General features: G+C 38.3%; 1 protein-coding gene across 1 annotated transcript in view; it reads right to left on the reverse strand.

Annotated features, from left to right (window-relative positions):
* The window catches only part of LOC117421430 (G protein-coupled receptor kinase 4-like), an 89,608-nt gene that overhangs the window by 22,624 nt on the left and 41,562 nt on the right, over positions 1-25,422 (reverse strand). The window contains exons 2-7 of the mRNA XM_034035853.3: positions 20,215-20,310; positions 10,200-10,312; positions 9,354-9,431; positions 8,923-9,023; positions 4,391-4,483; positions 1,392-1,455 (exon numbers count right to left, since the gene is read on the reverse strand). Coding sequence (XP_033891744.3) covers positions 1,392-1,455; positions 4,391-4,483; positions 8,923-9,023; positions 9,354-9,431; positions 10,200-10,312; positions 20,215-20,310 — 545 coding nt within the window. The remainder of the gene's footprint in view (positions 1-1,391; positions 1,456-4,390; positions 4,484-8,922; positions 9,024-9,353; positions 9,432-10,199; positions 10,313-20,214; positions 20,311-25,422) is intronic.

Consider the following 25,422-nt stretch of genomic DNA (forward strand, 5'->3'; position numbering starts at 1 on the left):
AACCAGATTTCAAGTCATGGTTCCTGATAAAGCAGCTTTCTGTTCCCTCAGCTTTATGTATTCTATTAAATCACTACCATTCAAATGAATGTAGTACAGCTTAGTCCAGTTCTCTTCTAGTTTATTATTATTATTATTATTATTATTATTATTATTATTATTATTTGTTTATTTAGCAGACGCCTTTATCCAAGGCGACTTACAGAGACTAGGGTGTGTGAACTATGCATCAGCTGCAGTCACTTACAATTACGTCTCACCCGAAAGACGGAGCACAAGGAGGTTAAGTGACTTGCTCAGGGTCACACAATGAGTCAGTGGCTGAGGTGGGATTTGAACCAGCGACCATCTGGTTACAAGCCCTTTTCTTTAACCACTGGACCACACAGCCTTCTATGTTTAGTTTTTTTAATTGGTACTGTATGCTAGTTTGATGTACCTAGAGTAATTGCTGTACAGGGTTGTGGCAATGTGCCCCGTCCCTGTGTGCATTTGTGTGTTGCGTGCGTGTGTTAATGTTGGTGTATAGATTGGTACACGGGATATAAACGGGTCTGTGTTTCACGTGTGTTTAAAGTGTATAATTATATTTAGGCACGAGGATGGCACATCACTTCACGTGCAGATAAAATGTGTATAATGTGTGGCACGGGGTTGCACGTAATGAATTCACGTGCTGGGATTCAAGTGAATAATTAATTAGTAATTGAATCCCAGCACAACAGTATAAATAGGCACATTTTTAGTCAGTCAGGGTTGGGTGTTCGGAAGAGGAGAACGGGTGAGAGAGAAAGGAGTAATTAGCAGTAAAGATCGTAAATATAAGTGTTTGTTCTCACCGTGTTTGTTTGTCTGTCCGTGCACCGTTTGTTAAGTGTTTAGTCCGTTTTGTTTATATGTTTCTTTTGGCTACCAGTGCCGTGTCCTGTTTTGTGTACCGTTTAAAACCTTTTTATTTGTTAATAAACGCTGAGTGCAGCCATTGCACTCAGCTCATCATCACCACCGTCTCTGTCTGTGTATTCCTGTCTGGTCTGACGCCACCCACTCTGGCCGTCTTTGTGACAAGGGTATGGCTGCTTTTTAATGAACTATAGGAAATAGAGCAGACACATTCTAAAGTAATGTTCTGTAAGTGAGCAGAGGACTGCAGCAATCATCACATTAATCCATATGCACAATATTCCGAACACAATGCAGGTTCTGTACACTGCCTAACTTCAGCGGACACACTTTTAGTACCAACAGCTTGTTACGTGAAAAGGGAGAAGTATTTAGAATTGAAATAAAAGACGAAAAGTACGGATGATAAAATAAATAATTACATAAAATATGACTGCTGGTTTTCTTAAATAACTATAGGTTATGAAGGTCATTGATTCCACACTCACCTCTCCAAATCCACCCTTTCCCAGTACCCTGTAATGCCTGAAGGTATTTTTGGTTACAGGTTGCCTAAAATAAGAGCAGTAAGAACAGTTATTCCTGCATACAATACCTGGTAACTCAGTGTGAATGCAACATGGAATTCATTATACTGGGAGGTTAAAGTAGAACCTGTCATATCCAATCCTGTACGATACGATACCCTCTGATAGACCAATAACCAACGGACCTCTGGCATGTGTCATTTACAAATGCTGCGACCGACTGAATGGTACTAATGTAAACTGATCAATGCACATTTTATTATGGGTCTGAAACAGTAAAATCAGCTCTAAGCAGGATAGAATGGATTCAGTAGCAGATAAAAACAGAGACAGTGCATTTGGAAATTCAGGTTCATTTTTTACGTGCTGTGATTTCACGTAACTGCCCAGTTTAATAACCACCAACCTCCAAAACCAGTTTGTGTGTACACACTTCCTTGTTTCTGTGTTGGGTTAACAAGCATGTTGCAAACAAAAAAACCCAAAAAACAACTTTGGCATACACTGACAAAGCACGATAAGAACAGTTTTTAAAATTTTGTAAATTACAGTGTTTTTTTGTTGCAATAATTGTCACTGGTGTTCTCTGTATAGCAGAGATGCAGTACAGTGTTTTAGATACTCTGATGTACCTTTTCAATACAAATAAGGCTCATATTAATTCACTACAGTGGTACATATTTTTTACCACAGAATTGCAAAATTGCCAAACGTTAGGTTATTATCATAACCCTGGTTCCCAATTAGAAATGTAACCATATCCGTATGGGTATTTACCTTCGAAAGACCCGAAACCTTGTGCGTTACCATACGGAACCCCAGTAAAAAGTAGCTAGGGCTAAAAAATTTAGGGAGAAACTCACAACTGTGCCTGACTGAGCAGGTTGCTGCACTTGGTAAGTCTCCACGGCTAGCCGCTCAGGAGCTGCATCAAGTTTAAAAACCAGAGTCTCCTGGGCCAATAAGGGGCTACTAGGAGCACCTTGGCCCGGTCCTGCCTGACTTTCTCCAGACACAGAGGGAGCAGGGAGAGCGGTGGGAAGGTGTATAACAGTTGCCTCGGCCACTGGTGTGCCAAGACATCTATTGCCAGCGGGTCCAGGAACAGGAAGGGACAGCGGGTTGATTCCTGGGAGGCAAAGAGATCTATCTCTGCTCTCCCGAACCCCTTCCAAATGAGGCTCACCACCTCGGTGAAGCCTCCACTCTGAGGCGCTAGGGACTCTCCTTGAGAAGAGGACCGCCACCCAGTTTATCACCCCAGGCAGATGTACTGCCCGTAGTTAGAGGAGGTTCTCGTGTGCCCAGAGCAAAAGTTGAAGACTTGGCGACCTGAGGCCGCCCTGGTGGTTGATGTAAGTCACCACTGTTGAGTTGTCTGTAAGGCCAGGTAAACTGCCTACAGCTCTAAAACATGTGATGTGGAGATCCTGCCAAGGGGGTTCCACACACCTTGTGCACCCCTGCCATTCCACACAGCACCCCAGCCCAGGCTGGACGCGTCCATGGTGACGACCTATATTCTGGTGACACTGTCCAGTGTCAGCCGACTTATGTTGCTTGATCCCTGGGAAGGAGCAACTCAAGCCACTGGCTTCACGCAGGATAAAAGGCTGCAGTGGGACGTAACAAACAACAGGCTGTAGTGCTCAAATATGTGTAATTAGTAAAAACTAATACACCGATTATTTTAAATATCACAGCTAAATTGTGTAAAAACACAATAAATGTGAAATATATAGCAGAAAAAGTAACAGGTACTTATCTCAAACCGCTCTCCTGTCAGGTCAGTTCTTGAAAGGAAAAATGGCGTTGAGGTCTGTGACCGCAGTGCTTTTACGCCCTCAGGGGTGGGCCATGACTGCATCACAGGCTCACTGAGCAGCTTTGATATATCTTATTCAGGTTTCGGGTCTTTCGAAGGTAAATACCCATACAGTAATGGTTATATTTCATACATTTTTGAGCAACCTGCGATATGCCTTAATGGTTTTTAATCATTGAGTAATACATATTATTATTATTATTATTATTATTATTATTATTATTATTATTATTATTATTACATATGAGACCTTGGGCCTATTTAGCAACAAGTGTAAGACACACAACAAAAAACTAAGTCATAATTCAATTTAACATTATACAATACATTTATCTGATACTTGCTTCTCACCCTATTTTACTTTCTAACCTCCTATGCTAGCGCTTGCATCATACACTGGGAAGTTTGCACTGGTGTGTTCTCCTTGAAACAGTTACTCACTCATAATTCAGACAGATATATATAAATACAGCTATTTTTTAACTGTAATAAAGATAATATCATGTAAACACACAGGTTGCTAGCCATTATGTTCTTAAGTACATGCAGCCAAAACATTTCATTACAATGAGGAGCCTTCCACTTGAAGTGCTGTGGTGGGTTTAAACTACAGTTTCAAGAATAAAATTGAGCACTGCTACTCATTTAATTACAGGATAGTAATTACAGTTAATTACAGGATATTATTATTATTAGCACAATATTATTTACAATATAACTGACTATCTCTATATTTAAAAAAAAAGAACAAAATAAAGTACATAAATCAACAACAGGCCTTAAGAATATGTTTTGTCCCTTATAAAAGTTTACCACTGTATTTTTTGGGTCTGTGTTCCAGTGAATTCAGGAGCAGCTGAATTCCTTCAAAAGGACTTGCGATTGGAATTGGAATTGATTAATAGGGAATGGGAATTGGAATTGATTAATAGGGAATGGGAATTGGAATTGATTTTAAAAAGGAATTGGAATTGCAAGTAATTGACCCGAATCCCGGTCCTGAACTACACTTCAACACAGGACTTGAGTAATTGCAACATAATCCCTCAGAATCATTAAGGGTACAGTAGTACAGTAAAACAAAACTACTGGCTCTTTAACTAACAGGTTCAGAATTGTCCATTTACAGACTTACCTTTCTAACCATTTCCACTGTATGAAGCGTGAAAAATGCATGCTCTCTTGGTACTGTGAAAACGGTACTCCTCTGAGATATTCATGAACAATTCTGGAAAAGACAGAAAAAACAGTTATTACAGCCAGCTACTTGGTGGCAAATCCAGACATTGATGGACGGATAAGCCACAGCATGAGTGAACTTGGACTGCCTGAACTCAGACACTGCTGAGTCAGCCAAATCTGGAGACCCATTGCTTGAGTTGGATGAAAAAGAAGGTAGCATGGGAAAAGCAAACAGTTACACAATTCGTTTTTGTTCATTAAAAAGTCAGTAGAGGCACATTCTTTGATCCCAGCTGGAATTAATCTAGTGGAACCCTGGCTATTGACCATTTCTATTTAAAAATAAAGTCTGTGCTGTTTTATTATATGCATCATTTTGGAATCCCCAGTGTTCCAGAAATTCAGTAACACCTGCACTATCGACTGAAATATCTTTACACTGGCTATAAAGCTGTAATTTTACATATTAATAATAATAATAATAATAATAATAATAATAATAATGATAATAATAATAATAATAATAATAATAATAATAATGATAATAATAATAATAATAATAATAATAATAATAATAATAATAATAATAATTTTTCTTTATACTAGCAGTGTATCTGGCAAGAAATGGTTTTCCACTGTATCTATTAATTATCTAGGCCCAAACTTGCTTACTTCTAAAATACTTCTAACCCCCCCCCCCCCCCCCCAAAATAGTATCAACAATATATCTGGATAAACAATCTAGACATAAAACAATCCTATGGCAGGAATTTTCTTTTTTTATTGGTGGTAAAGCAGGAAACTACAGCAATTGTAACTTGCAGCAAATGAGTCATTGATGTAAGGGTTCATGGTGCTTCCAATTTTACAAGAGCGTGACGTCAAGGTCATCAGAAGTTCAGGGCATGAACTGGTTACATTCCACCACCCTTTTGCAGCACTTCCCTGCCTTTGTTAACGTCATGCCATCTGGCCTTTAGACCTCAAAACAAAACCACAATTTGCCAAGTAGACTCGTGGTTCCCAGAAGAGACTGACAGACCATCACAGGTAGACACTCACTCATGAAAGCTGAACAGTAAATTAAAACTTAGTTTGACCGGGGCTCCCGAGTGGCGCATCCGATAAAGGCACTCTGCGTGGAGTGCAGGATGCACCGGTTCTAGTCCAGGCTATTCCACTGCCGACAGTGGACGGGAGTTCCCTGGGGGCGGTGCACAATTGGCCGAGCACCAGGGTGTCCTCGGCTCACCATGCAACAGCGACCCTTGTAGGCTGGCCAGGCTCCTACGGGCCTGCCTGTAAGTTGCCCGGAGTGGTCCTCCAATGCTGTAGCTCAGAGGTGGCTCCATGGCGGGCCTGCAGAGTGAAAAGAAGCGGACGGCTGGCGGCACACGTCCGTCTTTGTCCCGAGTCAGCGCGGGGGGGGGGCAGCAGTGAGCCGGGTTTAAATAAAAAATAATTGGGCTTTCCAAATTGGGGTGAAAATAAGAACAAATAATTGCCAGTTCCAAATTTAAAACTTATTTTGACCAAACCTTCCCCAGCGAGGCACATTCCTGGGACTGTTTGTTACATCTATGTATTTTATTTTTGTATTCCTTAACGTGTGCAATAAATACCACAAAAAAAGTTATATGAATTGTTGTTAAAAACACAAAGCAAGCTTGCAAATACAGTACACCACTGTGCACGATTACTGAAGACCTTGGTGTGCACAAAGAAAAGTGTAGGTGGTTCTTCAAACTGTGCAGGGCAATCCTTAAACCGGAAGAATGGGGCTCTAAAATCAGCTATACAGTAACTGATCTCTTGCTATCGCACTCTTTTTCTCTCTCAGTTCTGCATTTATCAATGTGAAAGTAACTCCACCTGCATCTCACAGCTCATTCTTGTGCTTGGTTAACGTTTCTCATAAAAACTCAGACGGGTTGAGTGAGTACATGGCAACATTAGTTAAAGGGCCAACACAATGTTTTTTTTTTTGTTTGTTTTTAATGAAGTGTGATTTTAAGCCACTATAAAAGTTTCACTATAAAAGTTTCAGAACTGCTGACCTCTAGAGGTCTCCAAAAAAACTAAGAAAAGTAACTCCCATCAAGTAACTATAATTTATTTCATATTATTTTTACAAACAAGGTTACAAACTATTTTATTAGTTATAATGGGGTTGTATTTTTGCAGTTACAGTAAAGAGTTAAAAGAGTTATTAAGCTAAACACAGGTAGTTTGCTATAATCATTAAAGCAAGGGTCAAAGATACTAACGATCCTGGGTTTAAGCTGTTTGTTCAAAAACAAAGCCTGTCACACCAACTTTTGCCATTGTGCAATATTCAAAAGAAATAATTGCCGATGCAAAGGACGGGGACAATGGACTTGAGGCCATTCTTCTCCTGGGTAAAAACTGCTAACAATAGTTATGAAACAGAACATATTTAACAGAAAGGGCGCACTTTGCTCTGGTAAAAATACACATGTGACAGAGACAAAATTATTCTTGGTGATACATCTCCTTCCCGACCTGTGAGGGCGCTGTGTAAAGGAAATAGTGACCTGGACTGGATGGCCAGACAATTCATTCCCAGGGTTAGGCGGAAGTTGGTCAACTAGAAAGGGGGCGGAGCTCCGGTACACTAAATCATCGACCTGGAAGGGAAACGATGTGGCAGCCGCGGATTGGAGGAGCTGTTGCACTCGTTAACCAAGGGGTCATGATTGATGGTACAAAAGGGGATGGAGCGAGGTGATCTGTTCCTTTGTATGGTTAATGGTGAACCAGAAGGAGAACGGGAGAATTGTTATCGTGTTTGTTTTGTTTTGGTTCTGTCGTGTCTAAAAAATATGCTGTTTGTTACTATTAGACGGCTGAAAGATCCGGAGCTGTCGCCAAAGTCCAGCACTTACCCGGATATCACTGCACTGTGTCACAAATAAACTGTAAATACACCACAAGCACTTTAACACGCACTGTGGACTTGTGTGTTTTGTGTTATGTGTGGGACTATTATTATTTCGGGACCAACACGTGGATTACAATAAAACAATACACGCTGTTCTATTGCTTATCACCATTATTATTTACTGTGTTGTTATCAGACCATTGGATTTAAAACTAAAATAACATTGCACCTGGATTATCGTTGTCTGTCTGGTCATTGGTCACTGCTGCATTCCTGCACCTGCACACAGTTAAGTACTTTGCCACAACACACTATAAAGGAAAAGGGCAAAAACAGATGTTTGGTCTGATAGGATGTGTAGGGTACCAGTTCACAGCAACAAAACTTCTTAAACATGATACTTTTGAACTCGCAGGCATTTCAAAAAGAAAGCTTTCTAATGTGTTTTTTGCATTACGTGCTCTTTTAAGTCTTATTTTGTTTTTGTAGTACTTGCTGCTCACGCCGCAATCACACAAACACAACAGCACTTTCTATTTGAGCAAACTTTAAACAGGTCTCGCATTACTTGATCATGTAGGAGTTTTTTTTTTTTCACTAAACAACCGGTCTCAGAATATTCATTACTTAAATAATCTAGCTGACCGAAATTTAACAATGGGTTTGGCATTTCAGTTTTGAAATGAGAACAAACCACAAGCCACAACATTTTTCATTCTTTGACCTGTATTGAATGCAGCTATTAAAAAAATAATAACAAGTTGGGCCATTTATCTTTACCATTTAGTCGGGTTTACCATTTAGCAAATTAGTCCCTTTAAAAAGGACAATTAGCGAATGTAAATTTGTTATTTTTTCACCTGTTCTTTTTATGATGATTACAAGTGCTACCAAGTTCTCTTTCTCCAGTACTGAACTAAATCATATTTTGACTGAATCAGAATGAGGTGAAGGTCATAGTCAGTGACACGTTTCGGAAACACGCATTTCCCAGGAGAGTGGAGTTCACTCACAGCTGGCTGTTCAGGGTGGAAGCTCTGGAGGGAAAAAAAGGGAAATTGTTTGGGAAATCTCTGTGCTTTTTGTCATGCATGAGGAATGTTGTAACCTTCTCAAACATGAAAACCTAAAAACACAAGTTAAAGTCCGAATTACAGGACACATCGATGAGTGGTTACACCGAGGCACGCAAGTTCAGGACACATAAACCAATAGGGAGAGTCACTAGAGGGAGAGGCAGAGGCTGAATGGAAAGATTCTCCCACCAATAAAACTCCACAGTGTGGCTGTGGAAGAAAAAAAAAATCACTATTGAGTATTTTGAATTTATTTAACTTAATCCGTGATTACATGGCCTTGTGAGTATATGTGAGGTTATATATATATATATATAGAGAGAGAGAGAGAGAGAGAGAGAGAGAGAGAGAGAGAGAGAGAGAGAGAGAGAGAGAGAGAGAGAGAGAGAGAGAGAGAGAGAGAGAGAGAGAGAGAGAGAGAGAGAGAGCAGTATATATTTAAGTTGAGCAACTTTACCCCCCCCCCGGAACCTTGACATGGTGTGAAGATAGAAAGGTTATACATACTTAGTGCACTCTTTAAAGAGCTCTTTGCAGGGAGTGTGCTTCAGCTTCTCTCTGCATTCTCGTACTACTTCCGGAGGTATTTCTGGTAAATGGGCTGCCGACTAAAACACAGAGACACACAGTTCATTAGTTCATTATTTCGCTCAGAAAATGAAACTCTTAGCAGCACGGAAAGCTTTACCCACACAGTAGAGGATTTCTTCCTAGTTTTATTTTGCGGCTCACTAGCTGGTGCGGGCTCTTTTTCCTATAAAAGACCAATTATATAGTCTTGAGTAACTGTAATAAGACCCACTCAAAATAATTGAAAACATCACAGAAACAAAAAGGGGAAAAAAAGAAAATCAAAGAAAATGAAATTGGTGGCAGTGAAAACATTAGGAACATAGATTTTAATAACATTAAAAATAAATAAATACATAAAAACTCACCCCATTATTGAAGTATTTGTCTAAAACATTCATCCCACAGTCTTTGCGCTTCTCGTCTGGCGCCACTTCATACTCCGCCTGCCGAGGACAGAAACCTCATGTTAGCATCTCCACACAAAAACCAACAGTGCTTTGCTAATGGACATCCTACTGAATCATTAGCAAACTGACCATTAACAGCACTTGTAATACTTCTCAGAAATAAATGCACAGAGTTCATTAAAGGCAGGAATGTTTGTAAGTCAGAGAAACACTTCCTTTCAGAGGATCAGGCAATGTACACAACACTATTCTTATTAGAAAATCCTTGTGTTTTAATGTTCCCATAATAATAGAGATGGATGTCTTTATTTCTACATTTTAGAAACATATTTCTAAAATGAATTTGGGAGCAGAGTCAGTTAAAAGAATCAGTGGTTATGATGGATGTAGACAGACAGATTGCAAAATGTGGTTTGAAGTCAGACCTGCGTAGCAGAGCTCCAAGGTGGACTGTCGTGACGCCTGATCGTAGCCAGAGAGAACCTCACTTATCTTTCACTTTACTCTCAAAAATAAATACATTAATAGTGCCAACCAACCATCTCTCAGAAAAGATCAACATATAATGTTGGCTTCGCAATAGCAATTATAAAGATTAGCTCGTTCAAAACCACAAACTCAAAGGAGACGGTCTCTTTTTCTTCACCATAGGCCATGATGTGGTTCGGGTTATACAGTCGATGCTACTGTAATCTCAGTGTCAGGCCTCAAACCTGGAAACTCTCTGTCCAGACATTGCAGCCTTCTGTCTAATAACTAGCTGTATAGGAAACGTTAAAATGAGGTCAAAGGAAAAGCACTTACCACGGCGTCTAAGAACTCAACGCACCGTTTCAGCTCTGGCCTTGTATCGCAGAACTGTCGGAAGAGAAGTCTTCCAATCGGTTGCTTCTCACAGAGACTGGAGTAATCCCTTTCTGTGAGAAAAGGGAAAATACACCACACTATAAAAGTATGAAGCTTAAATAACACATTGTCTGAATAAAATACAACTAAAATGCTTCCCATAGTGTTTACCACAGTTGTAAGTTTGTACAATTTTATACAAATCTGTATTTTTGTGCAGTCTCTTATAGTTTGTTTGAATTATTCTTGATTTAGATACACAGATATTTTTAGACCTCGAAAGTAACACTTTATTCTTAGTGCATGTCCACTGTTTGTTTTGTTCATGTGTTATTTTTCCACTCACTGTGTATGTTTGCTTGATACTGCTATGCTGTGCCACATACTATGTATATTATACATAGGGCTTTTTTTCGGGTTTTATTAATTGTATTTTTCAGTACTTATTTTTAAGTTTTATGTAAATCGTTTTTTTTCTGGGCTTTCGTTTATGATATACTGTATGAAATTAGTGTTTTCAGTTACTTTCCAAAATGCTTGAGCGTTTTTTTTATGTGTGTGTGTGTGTGTGTGTGTGTCAAAATATGTATAGTAACTCGACAGTACTTGCACACTTAAGTTGTACCTTCCTTCCTTTGCTGTCTTCCACAACGAGATCCCTATGGTCACGGGCACATTCTTCTGGGGGTTTTGTATGGAGGCATTTTTGTACATTTCGCCACAATTCTGTTTTAAATCCTCTGTGTCTTAACTGTAATACAGCTTTAAATCCCGCTAACAAGCCTCCATCCTGATTGTAATCTCATTTTAAATCTCGCAAGCGGAGTCTCCAGTAGAAATGTAGGAATGTGCTGGCACTCAGGGAAATGTATTTTTTATTATTTTTGTAGTGGGTTTTATTTTTTTAAATGTGAAAAGGGTAACGTCAACGTGAATAGATTCACCATTTCCACAGTTTTTACGGTGTTTTACGGTGTTTACTGGCTATCCACAGATTTTTTTTTTTTTACTTTTATCAGAAGCCCTAATTATACAGTAAATAAAATTCTAAATTGTGATATACAGTGTATGTATGGGTGCTGTTGTCGTCAATATGAATCCTCAGTGTGGGATAAAGTTTTAATGTAACACTTCCAAAAGACTAAACAAGATGCCATGAGAAGTGTTTATTCAGACTTCAAAAGTAGATAAGTGATTCAATACTTATTACTCCCTACTTCATACTGTACTTGCTATTTATTGAAGACCCTTCTTAGATCAGTCCCTTGCCCACGTGTGTGTGTGTAGTGGTTAAAAAACCAGTGGAAGCCACAACATAGACTTCTGTTTTACCGTAACCAAGGGGTAAATAAATATATGTGTGGCGGAGTGTCCCGCCCCTATTTATTATTATTTGTATTTGTTTGCGGCACGGATAAAAGCGCTGCTTGTTTGTCTGTCTGATTTGTTTGGCCCTTGTGCCTTTTTGTTTAGTGTTTTGTTATTGTTTAAATCTTTTGTTTTGTTTATTTGATTTATTAAATACGCTGACCGCCGTTGCGTTCAGCTTCACCCGACCATCCATTGTTGTGGTTTCTGTACTTCCTGGTCCGTGACGTCACCACACCTCACCACTGCAAGCCAGCCTGCCACAATATGATATTAATATGCTAATGTGTCTAAATAAAAACCTTCAGAAAACACAATGCAAGTGAGTATAGCCAGTGGCCTAAACACTTAACCAGCTGGATGCACACTAAAGGCTCACAATTGGAGCATGCATCCTGTAAACAAAGCTTGATCTTTTAGAAGATGTCTGAAAAATAACAAACAATGTAATGTGTGAATTTACCTGTTGCACATCAATGCTAGAATAAACTGGCTTTTGTTATATAACACCCCAGACAAACTATTTGAACTTAAAAAGGCACAGCTGTACCACTGTTATCCAGAAATCTGACAGAAGAAATAACCTGGTAAACGAATATAAACAAATAACATAAATAAAATCCTGTGCCATGGCTATAAATACAAAATGAGAGCTTGCAAAGGTAGTAATGTCATTTTTTTACTGATCGAAACTCTTATAACGCTTTTTTTTTTTTGTGGGACTATTCTTACTGTAATTTATGGGTCAGTAAATCACCCCTGAGGTGAAAAAAAATATATAATTATTATTTTTTTAGTATTTAAGTGGTGTAGATCAGGGTTGGGGTCAATTACAATTCAATTTCCCATTCCCATCCCCATTCAATCAATTGATTGGACTTGGAACTGAAGAAAGGAACTACCCCTCCCGAGCAGATAATACAATGAATGTTAGGCTATTATCATAACCCTGGTTCCCTGAAATAGAAATGTAACCCTTACGGTATGGGCATTTACCTCCTAAAGACCCCGAAACCTGAATAAGATATATGAAAGCTGCTTGCAGAGCCTGTACACGCAGTCATGGCCCACCCACGGGGACATAAAAGTACTGCACTCACAGACCTCAGAGTCATGTTTCCTTTAAGCCTGCTGCAATCATGGACGTAGCGACCTTGAAAGTTAATGGTTATATTTCTATTTCAGGGAACCAGGGTTATGATAATAACCTAATAACCTAAAGTGCAGTATTGCAGAACAAATGGAATGCTACAAGGCTGAGCCAAGAGGCTGTCTTGTGCGTTACCATACGGAACCCCAGTAACAAGTAGCTAGGGCAAAGAAATTGAGGGAGAAACTCACCTCTATGCCTGTATTGTGAGGGTCAACTATGAAGTCGCCCTGAACAGTCTAGTTCCAAACCCAGGGTTTTGAGGATCACCGACATTAAGTCTGTAGAACCTACTAAAAAAGTATGGGAGAAGCCCACATCGCTGCATTCCAAATGTCCTTGACAGATGCACCCTGGAATAAAGCCCACGAAGTTGCCATGCCCCTGGTGGAATGGGCAGTGAGCTTTTTGGAGGGGGCAAGGTGGCCAGCTCATAGGCAGTCCTGACCGTGTCTGCTATCCATTTAGACAGCCTCTGCTTAGACAAAATTGTTCAAAGTGCCTCCAACTTTCCATCCTGTCAACATTTATTTTATTTTTTATTTATTTATTTCTTAGCAGACGCCCTTATCCAGGCCGACTTACAATTGTTAGAAGATATCACATTATGTTTATCTACAATTACCCATTTATACAATTGGTTTTTTACTGCAGCAATCTAGATAAAGTACCTTGCTCAAGGGTACAGTAGCAGTGTCCCCCACCTGGGATTGAACCCACAACCCTCCGGTCAAGAGTCCAGAGCCCTAACTACTACTCCACACTGCTGCCCCAGAGTACACCAAGGCCTGAACTGGGCAGAGCGTATGAAGCTGTCGCTCTGAGACTGGAAAGGAGGTGGATGGGAAGCCTCCAATTCCACAGACTGGTTGACATGAAATGCTACTAGGAGCATGTGCCTACTTAAACTAATTAGCCACACATGATACATACAGGAGTGTACTGAAATTAGCTAGTTGTTAAAAAAAACAAAAGACTGTACCAAGAGTAAGAGGATGTCTATTTAAATAACCATTCAAATAGCCAATATTTAAATGGTTTAATTAGTCTTATCAATTACTTAAACAATGTGTCCTGTTTTGAGCTTTGAAAATCTGGTCACTCTAACTATACTACATATGACCAAGTTAAACTAATAGCATTATCATTACAAAACTTATGATATTATCATGTTTGCAAAGCACAAAGAAATACCTTATCAAGCTAAGCAGCTTTCAGATTGATATGAACAATATTTGTTTAGACCAGGTTAAGGTAACATTAGCCATTTTAGTTTAGGTCATAGTTCCAACCATGCATTGTTCATTAAAATGAACCAATGGAAGTCCCTTGCACTTCATTTAAATTGACCTACTGTAAAGTAGGCCTGTAGACATGTTCTCTGAGACTACCTACCCCAGGTTTACACAGGCCCAAAAAGACCCTGGACCCTTGTGAAAGGCACTCCTAAATGCAAGATTTTATTTTGTGGTGGTTGTGCTATAAAAATGAAAATGCAGAACTTTTCTTTCCATGTAACTGAGCTGTAATGTATTTTAATTATTCTGAAACATTGCACACAGTTACCTATTAAGAATATGGCCTTTACTCAAGGGCGTTCAAAAGTAGGCAGACATATAAACATATACCATTAAAAAACAAAGCATGCATTGAATGCGGAACCTCTACCGCAGTTCAAGTCTCACTTTAGTTGTCAATAGTTCCATTTAGGGTATTAACAAATGCATTTTTATGTGAGTCATTGTTAAGCAACTCCACAGATAATTTATTCCACAAAAGTGTCCCACAGTGATTATATAAAACAGTATCTCCTGAATGGTGTCCATGATGTCTGGTGTTTGTTTTTCTCACAAGCGATCCCTCAGTCACAATCGAGCTCAATGTAGTTTGGAAATCTGTTACACCCTCCAGCAGGACACCATTGTAAATGAGACGTCACATCTCAGGAGATAGCTTTCCTGGTATAATAGTTTGCTGTTAAGTTTCTGGTATTAATAAATAAACATTCACAAGTAAATTATTTCAAAAGATTTATTTTTAACCACATTTTCAGATTTTGATAAACCAATGGTATCACAATGGTATGATCCAGTAAGAATGCGTTACCGCATCAGGACCACTGCGTAACCTTTATTTCAAATCCATTGTGTTTCTGTTGCTGTAAATTGAGTGGTGTGCTCATGTTTCTGCTAGGGTTTCTTCAGTACTGTTCTTTGTCAGTCAAACGCCTTCTGGGAATGAAGCATTGTGAAGTTCACCGCTGTATAAAGGCCCATAAACCACTTCCCTACTCCTGCGAGGAAATCCCAAGCACATCTCAAGACTAGATTCCTCTTTTTAGCAATTTTCTTTAGACCTCAAACACTGAACTGCTGCTACTGTATCAATCCCACTCCACCCTACCCCAAGACATCGTAATATGGGAGTAAGTTTTATTTTAATTTGCAATGAGAATGGCAGTCTACCCGGTCTCGCTCCTTCCTCTGGAAACCCACTTGCCGTGAAAAAAAAACAAACAAACAACTCTTGCACATTCGTGGATTTATTTAATCTTAATTTACAGTGTAAAAAGGATCAATGCATTCCAACAATCTAAAGGAACAAAAAGAAATCCCTTTAAAAAATACAGCTCAGGGTTCTCCTCAGGCCTTTTCAGCGAAGTGGCTAAAAAAACCTGATCCGCCCGTCTTGCAGATGCTACTGTGCCTTTAACAATAAGGACTGATTGCGCTTCTAGCTGACCACTTTCACGTTGCTGGGTGAAAAATAAAATCTTGGAACCACATGACAGCTGTGTTATGTCTTGACACAACATTTAACCAATCAGAGAGTTGAAGGGGCGGGTTTTCTGTGTTAAGCACTTTGAGAGACTAAAACATTAAAATGACTGCTAAAAAAAACAACCGATTATTTTCAAAGCAAAGATAGTGACAATAAATGAAGGGGGTCAAAATAAGCCGGCGATCGGCGCAATCCACCACCTAATACTATATTTGCGCCGGCTGCTTTATTAAAAAATATTAAGATTATTTTCAGTTATTATCATTCAGTCGTTTTTTTGTCATATTATTGTACTGTAAGGTGATATATAGTACATAACAGCTATACATATGCACAAAAAAAAAAAAAACATATTCCTTTTGTTGTGATATCGTAATAATACGTACCCAGGTGCTTGTGAGAGATATTGGGGGTTCATATATAGAGGCTGTATGCCTTTAAGAAGAAAGGCATGATGGGATATCAGCTGAACACTTGTCAGCTGACATACAAATGCTTAAGTGCAGAGGTGCTGGATTATTACACTACGGTTTCATGCAACAGTTAAGATGGTGACCAAACGTGTGTGAGTACATAAAAAAAATGTAGAACAGCGAAAAACAAAAATAGACGTGCATTAAAAAAATGCCCTGATAACTTAACATAAAGAAAACAATTTAAATGAAGCAGTAAGCTAAATAATTAAGCTAAAAAGGAAGTGAAAAGGTTGTACTTTTGAATGACACAATTAACCGCTTTACTGTACCTCCATCCAGTTTTATAGCTCTATGCCAGAATTAAACAAAAAAAATGTAAAAACGCAGGCTTAAAAGTACAGTATTAAATTATTGAGCCATTAAAAGCAACAATTCCTAATGGAAGAGAGACACAAATAACACAGAACAATTATAATTCTACCCTCCCTCAAATAAAATAAATATTGGGACAATACAGGGACACATGGATTAAGTAACCTTGTTTCTTCCAGTCCTTGTTTTAGTTATTAATTATTAAACTCAACCAATGAAACAGGTGACCAGGTCATATTGCACTTATAACTTGAACTAAGCTCTCCAAGACAACATGTACTGTACCTACTCCTTGCACAAAAAGGTTAAAAAATGACCCTTGCTCTTGTGAATGAGTGCATACAGTTATATTATGTGGATGTTGTGCATTAAAAAGAAAATCTAGAACTTTCTTTTTATGTAACCGAGTTGTGCTGTATTTTAAAGGCACACCACAATATAGGTAAGGAATACAGCCTGTACAGTAGCACTGTTACTGCACTGTTATACTTTAGAACGATCAATTCACTGCTTTAACTCCAAACACTTGTATGGTGGTCTGTCCAGAATCAAACAAAAACAACACGTGTCCAACTCACAGAGGTTTAATGACAGCCTTCATTACTTTTAAAAGGGACTTTAAACAGATCATTCCGGATGAAAAACAGAGACTACACACAAAATAAATCAAATAATATTAGAACACACCTCTCAAACAAATACTGGGACACATGGGATGAGAAGAGAATATGCTAGGATCTTAAATATAAATAATGACTCCATCAGCTTAGGGCTCCTAGTGGACAATTAAAAGTGGCCAAACCCAAGATGCTGGGGTCATTCCTAAACAAACATCAAGCCAACTGGGAATTAGTTCTACAAGGGATCCTAACACTACCCTCCAAGTATCAAGACATCATGGGCAATATTAACAAAGCATTTTATTTAGTAAATTGAAAAAAAAAGAAAATATGTCAATTACTCCACGGTATAACTGGAGCACCGTTCCCTCGCCTGCCAGACAACGATTACCCTTGTCAGCTCTGAGAGGAATGGTCAAAAATAGCATTCTCTATCAACCTCAGCTATAAAGATAACACAGGAATGCAATTCAATGAGATAATACAGAAGAACATGCAGGAAACTACTTTGGCCATCTCATAACATCATTCAGAATTCTCTGAGGTTTTGGTTCCTAGTGAGCAGTATGGTAAACAACCTAAGAACGTTCTGTACCAAGGAATAATTTAGGTAAAAAATATACATCATTGTTGGACGCTGCCCTTCGAGGAGTAGACAAGAAAAAGGTTAAACAAGTTTCTAGGATTCTTGGAATTTCACTATATAACATATATGTTTAGCCTTTATAACCTGTATTGTTTGAATGCACTACTGTGCAACACTGCAGGGTTTGTCTGCTGTTGCTAGAGGCAGCAACGCTGCTATCATGGGCCTGGATTTTTTGTTTTGTTTTTAGTTTTAGTGCTCATAAACAGGTAAGAGACAAGACCAGTGGCTCCAACCAGGCATAGTGCAGGCATGGTTTGATTGATATTGGGTGTATTTATAGTGAGACCGCCATAAACTAAGATATTGTTAGCTGTCTAATTTTTTATCCCGTGTTTCTCACTGTCAATACCAATCCTGTGATGCTTAAATTTAACATTTAATGAATTGTCATTCATTATTTAATTGTTGTTGCTTTCACCTCCCATACTCAACAGCCAATGAGCATGCAGCATCCAAGCATTCCTTTTCATAAATAATGTTTATAGCTGGAGATTCGGAGCTCCGCCTGTGCTGGTACCTCATGGGTGTAACTTCACAGATTATTAATTCACACAATCAATGTTGGCTGTAATTATCAATTTAAAAATAAAAACATCCCTTTTTGTTTTTCCCTCTCTGTAAATGTGTGTTAATGAAAAGTAAACTAGAACCATTCTTTAAAACTCCAATTTTAAAATAACTTTGCTCACACAAACAGCCCCCCCCCCCCCCCCCATTGTATTGAAACAAAGAAAGGTAAGTCTACGGTTATTCTTAGTATTCTAGTGATTTTTTTATTTGCTTATTTTTCAGTGACCTATACTGTTTATTGTGTGGTCCGCTGAGAAAAAAAAAAACATCAGGTGGTCCGCGAACAAAAAGGTTTGAGAACCACTTCAATAGAAAATACTGAACATTAAATGAATACCATTGTGCTGTGTAGTTAGTACTGTATAAACACCACCGGCAACAAACATCTGTATTTCACATGAATATTTCTGAGAACGTTGAGACAGAATTCTAAAATGTTTAAAATTTGGATAGCAATTAAAAACTTGGAAACTAAACTAATATCACTTCCAGTTTTGGTTTAAAAAGTGACTGACTGCATCTCCACCAACAGCATAACGCTGACCCCAAACATTTTGTAATCTTAGTGACATTTAAGTGAATCCTAGCTATACGTATTATAAGTTGCCTTCAGCACAGACACTTATGTTACTCTACAATATCTCTAAAGATTTCTGAATTTGGCTCTTTAGTCAACTATAGCAACATTTCTCAGCCTGGTCCGGTATAGGCCTTTTAGCTGTATCACGACCATGTATTCAGAGCGTTTCCAGAAAACCTGACCAACACAGCCTAGGCATGAACTACAGGAAGAGGGTGTGTTGCTGTGCAACAGGTTGTTTTGTTCTTTTTTGAATCATGGTGCTCTTGTAACAGCAACCACAATACATCACTTCCTGTCTTAACCAGGATAGAGCATTTTTGGAAATTACTTCTAGTCAAACTCCTTCAATGAGTGGTGAAAGTGGTCGCCTCAGAAAAATGACAACGGTCAATAAGATGGGAATTATTTCTACAAGTGAGGCTAAAATGCAACATTTACCACAGTTTTTTTCACTTTTAATAGGTGTTGTGGTCAAGTGGTTGTTGTAAGTTGCAGGAAGCAGTCAGAAGATGAGATTAAAGTGTCACTTGTGCATTTTTATTTGAAACCTCAGGTGCAAAAAATGGCAGGTCAAAAGGCAGCATTCAACATCACATTAAACAAACACATAACCAAAGCTGTTTTTAACACAGATTGTACCAGTCTCTTAGATCAGCACTCAGAGTACTCTACTATTCAATATGAGAGCTTCAATACCCCTGAAATGAGCCATCTTCAGATATTCATAGCTTTACTAACATTACACCCTCTCAGGTAAGTTCACATAAATAGTAACAATAAATAATAGTAACAATAAGTTCACATAAATAGTAACAATAATAAGAAGACAGTCTTTGCAATGGCATCCATATGTTTTAAGTTAAGGCAATAGTGATGGAGTGCATTTCTTTTTTTTTCCCCCAATCACATACCCCATCCCACTCCATGTGTATCAATCTTATGTATGCATGCCTCGTTGTGCTCTTGCTGGTTTAAATATTGTTTCCTTATTTGTATCCAATTTATCCAATAATCTTTAAATAATATAATCTTTTAATATTAATCACATCTCATAATACTAAACAACATGCTGGGTCGTTTTCGACCTGAAAAAAGAAACAAGGACCAGGGGTCACAAATGGAGATTAGATAAAGGAGAATTCAGAACAGAAAATAGGAGGCACTTTTTTACACAGAGAATATTGTGGGAGTCTGGAATCACCCCAGTAACGTTGTTGAAGCCGACACTCTGGGATCCTTAAAGAAGCTGCTTGATGAGATTTTGGGATCAATAAGCTACTAACAACCAAACGAGCAAGATAGGCCGAATGGCTTCCTTTCATTTGTAAACTTTCTTATGTTCTTATGTTTTTATGACTAAAGTTGAACTCTAGCTTTGGCAGGTCCCACCATGTTTGCCTGTTAAAACTAGGCCTGGTAAATGACTTGTTGCTGTAGCAACGAGCCTGCATGCCCAACACCTACCTATTACTCGCCTCAGCTCCTCACACAGACTGATATGTGGCAGCCGCAGCATCTCCTTCCATTTCTTACTGCGGCCATTCCTCTTACCACCGCCACCTGCATTGAAACAGAAAGCAACACGGTCATGGTAGAAACAGGCTGGCGCTCACTGAATGCACTGATTAGAACCTGTACTCATTAATGCTGTTTCAAACATAATTCAACTTTTCTTTAACATTTAGTGGAGAATATGCGTTTGTAACGAAAGTAAGAGACATTGAGTACTGTTTAGTGGGTCATTTTTATGGTGGTTATTTTTCGTGTCTTTTGTTTGTTTTGTTTTTATATATATAGTGACAATGTGTGGTTTTATATTTTATTACATGCTATATTGAAAAAAAAAATGTCCATACGTAGGTACCAGCATAAAATATATACCTTCTAATAGTCCTACGTCATGACGCTCCCTAGTCAGCAGCTTAATTTAAAAACAAACATCCCCCATTATCCAAACTCCTTTGAGTTCACACAAACTGTTTAACTTTTTTTTTTTTTATTAAAATTAAAAGATTGTGATCGAAAGGCATATGGCAAGCCCACCGGCCATCACCCCTCATTCACCATATTACAGCTCTACACATACAGATATATACATATAAATGTGACCCTGGGAGTGACAGAATTAAAGCGTTATGAATATCAATCACAAGGCTTACCACTTTACCTAGTACAAGACACTATCTTGTCTTTGTTCTGAAATGACTTGGTACCAGACATGGGGTTAGAATGAGACTGTTTAAAACGAGGAATTGAGAAGGAACCGACAACTGTTTTGGAAATAAAATCTGAATTCCACTGAATATTACTATTTGAATATGTAGCAGAAACGTCTCGTGCAAAAGAATTCTGAGTGGCATTTAAAAAAATAAAAATGAAAATGAAAAAAATAAATAAACCTTAAAAGAAAAATTGATATAAAATATATTTTACATAAAATAGAAAAACAAAACACATGCAGTCATATGTAATCCTGGCTGAAACGATTAACTAAAAGCTACTTTCATAAAAAAGATATAACTATATTATACATACCGTGTGGACATTTTTGGTTGATGGCTTTTTAAGGTGTCTTAACACAGGAAGCTACATGCACAGCGATCAAAAGCAGAGAATACAGACAATACCCAAAGCTCATGCATATAATTCCACTACCTTCGTTATGTAAATAAAGCAGCTCATGATCCGAGTTGAAAGGTAATATTTACAGAACCCATCTATATTAAGAGCTGCATTCTGAAGAGCTCATCTGGGGCACAGAAAAGTTTAGAACACAAGGAAGTGAATAAGTTTTCCTTTTCTACAGCTGGTCAAAACTCTGTTCAGAGGACCACAATAGAGGGCTCTACAAGAACTACACAAACTGGCGAGTTGGGTTACAAATGTCTGTGTTTCTTTTGTTGGCTGCAGCCCAATTTAACAAAGCATAAACTGGAGCCTGCTGCTGCCAATACAATATATATATATATATATATATATATATATATATATACACACACATATATATATATATATATACATACAGACGTGCTCAAATTTGTTGGTACCCCTCCACAAAAAACAAAGAATGCACAATTTTCTCTAAAATAACTTGAAACTGACAAAAGTAATTGGCATCCACCATTGTTTATTCCATATTTAATAGAAATCAGACTTTGCTTTTGATTTTTTATTCAACATAATATTGTAAATAATAAAACAAATGAAAATGGCATGGACAAAAATGATGGGACCGCTAACCTAATATTTTGTTGCACAACATTTAGAGGCAATCACTGCAATCAAACGTTTTCTGTAGCTCTCAATGAGACTTCTGCACCTGTTAACAGGTAGTTTGGCCCACTCTTCCTGAGCAAACTGCTCCAGCTGTCTCAGGTTTGATGGGTGCCTTCTCCAGACTGCAAGTTTCAGCTCTTTCCATAGATGTTCGATAGGATTCAGATCAGGACTCATAGAAGGCCACTTCAGAATAGTCCAATGTTTTGTTCTTATCCATTCTTGGGTGCTTTTAGCTGTGTGTTTAGAGTCATTATCCTGTTGGAGGACCCATGACCTGCAACTGAGACAGAGCTTTCTGACACTGGGCAGTATGTTTCGCTCCAGAATGCCTTGATAAATCTTGAGATTTCATTGTGCCCTGCACAGATTCAAGGCACCCTGTGCCAGGCGCAGCAAAGCAGCCCCAAAACATAACCGAGCCTCCTCCATGTCTCACTGTAGGTATGGTGTCCTTTTCTTTGAAAGCTTCATTTTTAAGTCTGTGAACATAGAGCTGATGTGACTTGCCAAAAAGCTCCAGTTTTGACTCATCTGTCCAAAGGACATTGTCCCAGAAGGATTGTAGCTTGTCAGTATGCATTTTAGCAAATTCCAGTCTGGCTTTTTTATGTTTTTGTGTCAAAAGTGGCGTCCTCCTGGGTCTTCTTCCATGGAGCCCACTTTCGCTCAAAAAGCGACGGATGGTGCGATCAGAAACTGACGTACCTTCACCTTGGAGTTCAGCTTGTATCTCTTTGGCAGTTATCCTTGGTTCTTTTTCTACCATTCGCACTATCCTTCTGTTCAATCTGGGGTCGATTTTCCTCTTCCGGCCGCGCCCAGGGAGGTTGGCTACAGTTCCATGGACCTTAAACTTCTTAATAATATTTGCAACTGTTGTCACAGGAACATCAAGCTGCTTGGAGATGGTCTTGTAGCCTTTACCTTTACCATGCTTGTCTATTATTTTCTTTCTGATCTCCTCAGACAACTCTCTCCTTTGCTTTCTCTGGTCCATGTTCAGTGTGGTGCACACAATGATACCAAACAGCACAGTGACTACTTTTCTCCATTTAAATAGGCTGAATGACTGATTACAAGATTGGAGACGTGTGATACTAATTAAAGAAACTAATTAGTTTGAAATATCACTATAATCCAATTATTTATTATCTTTTCTAAGGGGTACCAACAAATGTGTCCAGGCCATTTTAGAATATCTTTGTAGAATAAGCAACAATTCATCTCTTTTCACAGCTTCTTTGCTTTATTCTATGACATACCAAAGGCATGCAAGTATACATGATAAAATAGCTTTTAATTTCATCACTTTTCAGGAGGAATGAAGCATTATTTCAATGAGCTGTAAGGGTACCAACAAATTTGAGCACGTCTGTATATATATATATATATATATATATATATATATATATATATATATATATATATATGTATGATAGATAGATAGATAGATTACAGCATTCTGTAATCTGGCTCAACAAAATACATTAAACGTGTTGAATCAGGTATCCTCCACAGTAACCTCCCAGCCATGGATTAGTTTTCATAAAAAAAAAAAAAATCACTGCATTCCAAATGAAATGTGATGTTGTGGCCAGAGAAGGCGCGTTTGTGCATGATAAATAACTAATTTCGTTGTACCTTCTTTTCCAAAGGCTACAATAACCATATCGTCCCTTGAGTGATATGTATTTCCATAAATACCTTCAAATGCACCGTTCAAAGCATCAATATTTGATGAGTCGCCCGATCCCCAGTTTGGTTATGCCCAATTGTTGCATTTTACTCAACTATAGAATCTCAGGACAGATCGTACCAATTTTAACATTATATTATGATTTATTGTAAAGGCTGGTGTTGCTTTGAGATGAATACCCTGGAAATGCTCAATTACAACATAACACAGACATGGTAAATTGGCAAGGGAGTAAAAAGACGGGAGTTTGACATTTTACAGAAGGTCCTGTAAAAAAAACGGAGCACCTCTGAGAAAATTATCTGGGATAAAAAGAAATGGACGGTTCACACGGGACTAAATTTCACTGACGTCTGTAAAAATTCAGAAACCACTTGTTTATGTGGTGATTTGTAGTCCCATGAATCAGGCTTCAGACAGTTACTTCTAATGCATTATCATCCTACCCCATGTTGTTAAAATACTGTCCCCATGATACCATTCACTAGTCATTGCTATTTAAACCGGTCTTTTCAGCATACATGCACTTGCAGTAGTTAAATGTAAATTCCATATCTCTAAAAACAATACAGCTAGGAAACTGTGACTTTCATTAATGTAGTATTGATCATTTTAGAGCCATTTCCTGATTTGGCATGGTATGACAATAGCTACCACCATATTGTAGCTATAGATTGTACTATATCAGCTTGTGGTTAAACGGCCCTGTATGCTCTCTTAAGGTTGCAACCGGCCTAAAACTGGACTGTATTATGAAACAGTAGGCTCGCTATTCTACTATACACACCCCTTGTGCAGCTTTAACAACTTCAATGTGGCACCTAATTCCATTTCCCTCCGATGTCACATTGTGCATCTGTATAAACACAACAGCTTTGAAGAGAACTCCTCATCGCCTCACCCAAGTAGGGTGGAATGGTTTGAACATTTTTTTAATTTTAATTTATTTGTATTTTTTTAGACGTGTGAAGTATAGTAGGAGGTCAAAGTGCTGGTGTCCTGTATCAACTTGCATCCTCTAGGTGTTCACTGATACTCACTTCCTTCTGGTAGACAAAGGGAAAGGCAGTGCATCCTCTATCTATTTAGCATATGATGCATGCAAAGCGCAAAATATCTGACGCAACACAAAAACAATATCAACATGTAGCCTGTATCCACCAATCAGCCCATACAGTATTTAAAATGAGCCAATACAGTATTTAAAAATATATATATATATATATATATATATCAGGGTTCTCCCCAAGAATTCAGTACAGCAAGGTGGCAGAACATTATAGTCAAGATCACTTTTAACAGAAAAATAAACTTGCCTTACCTTAAATATATAATACAACAAAGAACTTGAATAATGTGTACATGCCTAGCAACGTGCGGCCGCCATTCTTGGAGGGGAAAACAAAAGCAGGCTGCATAGAGTTTACATTGAGTTTACATAGATTTACACCAAAGATAAACATACTTTCAGATTTAAGAAAACTTTTTTTTTTTTGTGGCAGATATGGCATATGATTATGTAGAAAGTCTTGAAGCTAAAAAAAGATCCAAGCCTAAATTGTGTTTGGTTAAGATTGAAAAATGTAATATAAAGACTATTTATCTAGGTTGGTGTTGGTTATCACAGTTGAGGCGATTCCTCCACGGCTCCCTCCAGAATTTTTTTTTTTTGTGTGTGTGTGTAACTCGACTCGTCC

The sequence above is a fragment of the Acipenser ruthenus genome, chromosome 1, assembly GCF_902713425.1.
Source record: "Acipenser ruthenus chromosome 1, fAciRut3.2 maternal haplotype, whole genome shotgun sequence".
In the NCBI taxonomy this organism is placed as follows: Eukaryota; Metazoa; Chordata; class Actinopteri; order Acipenseriformes; family Acipenseridae; genus Acipenser; species Acipenser ruthenus.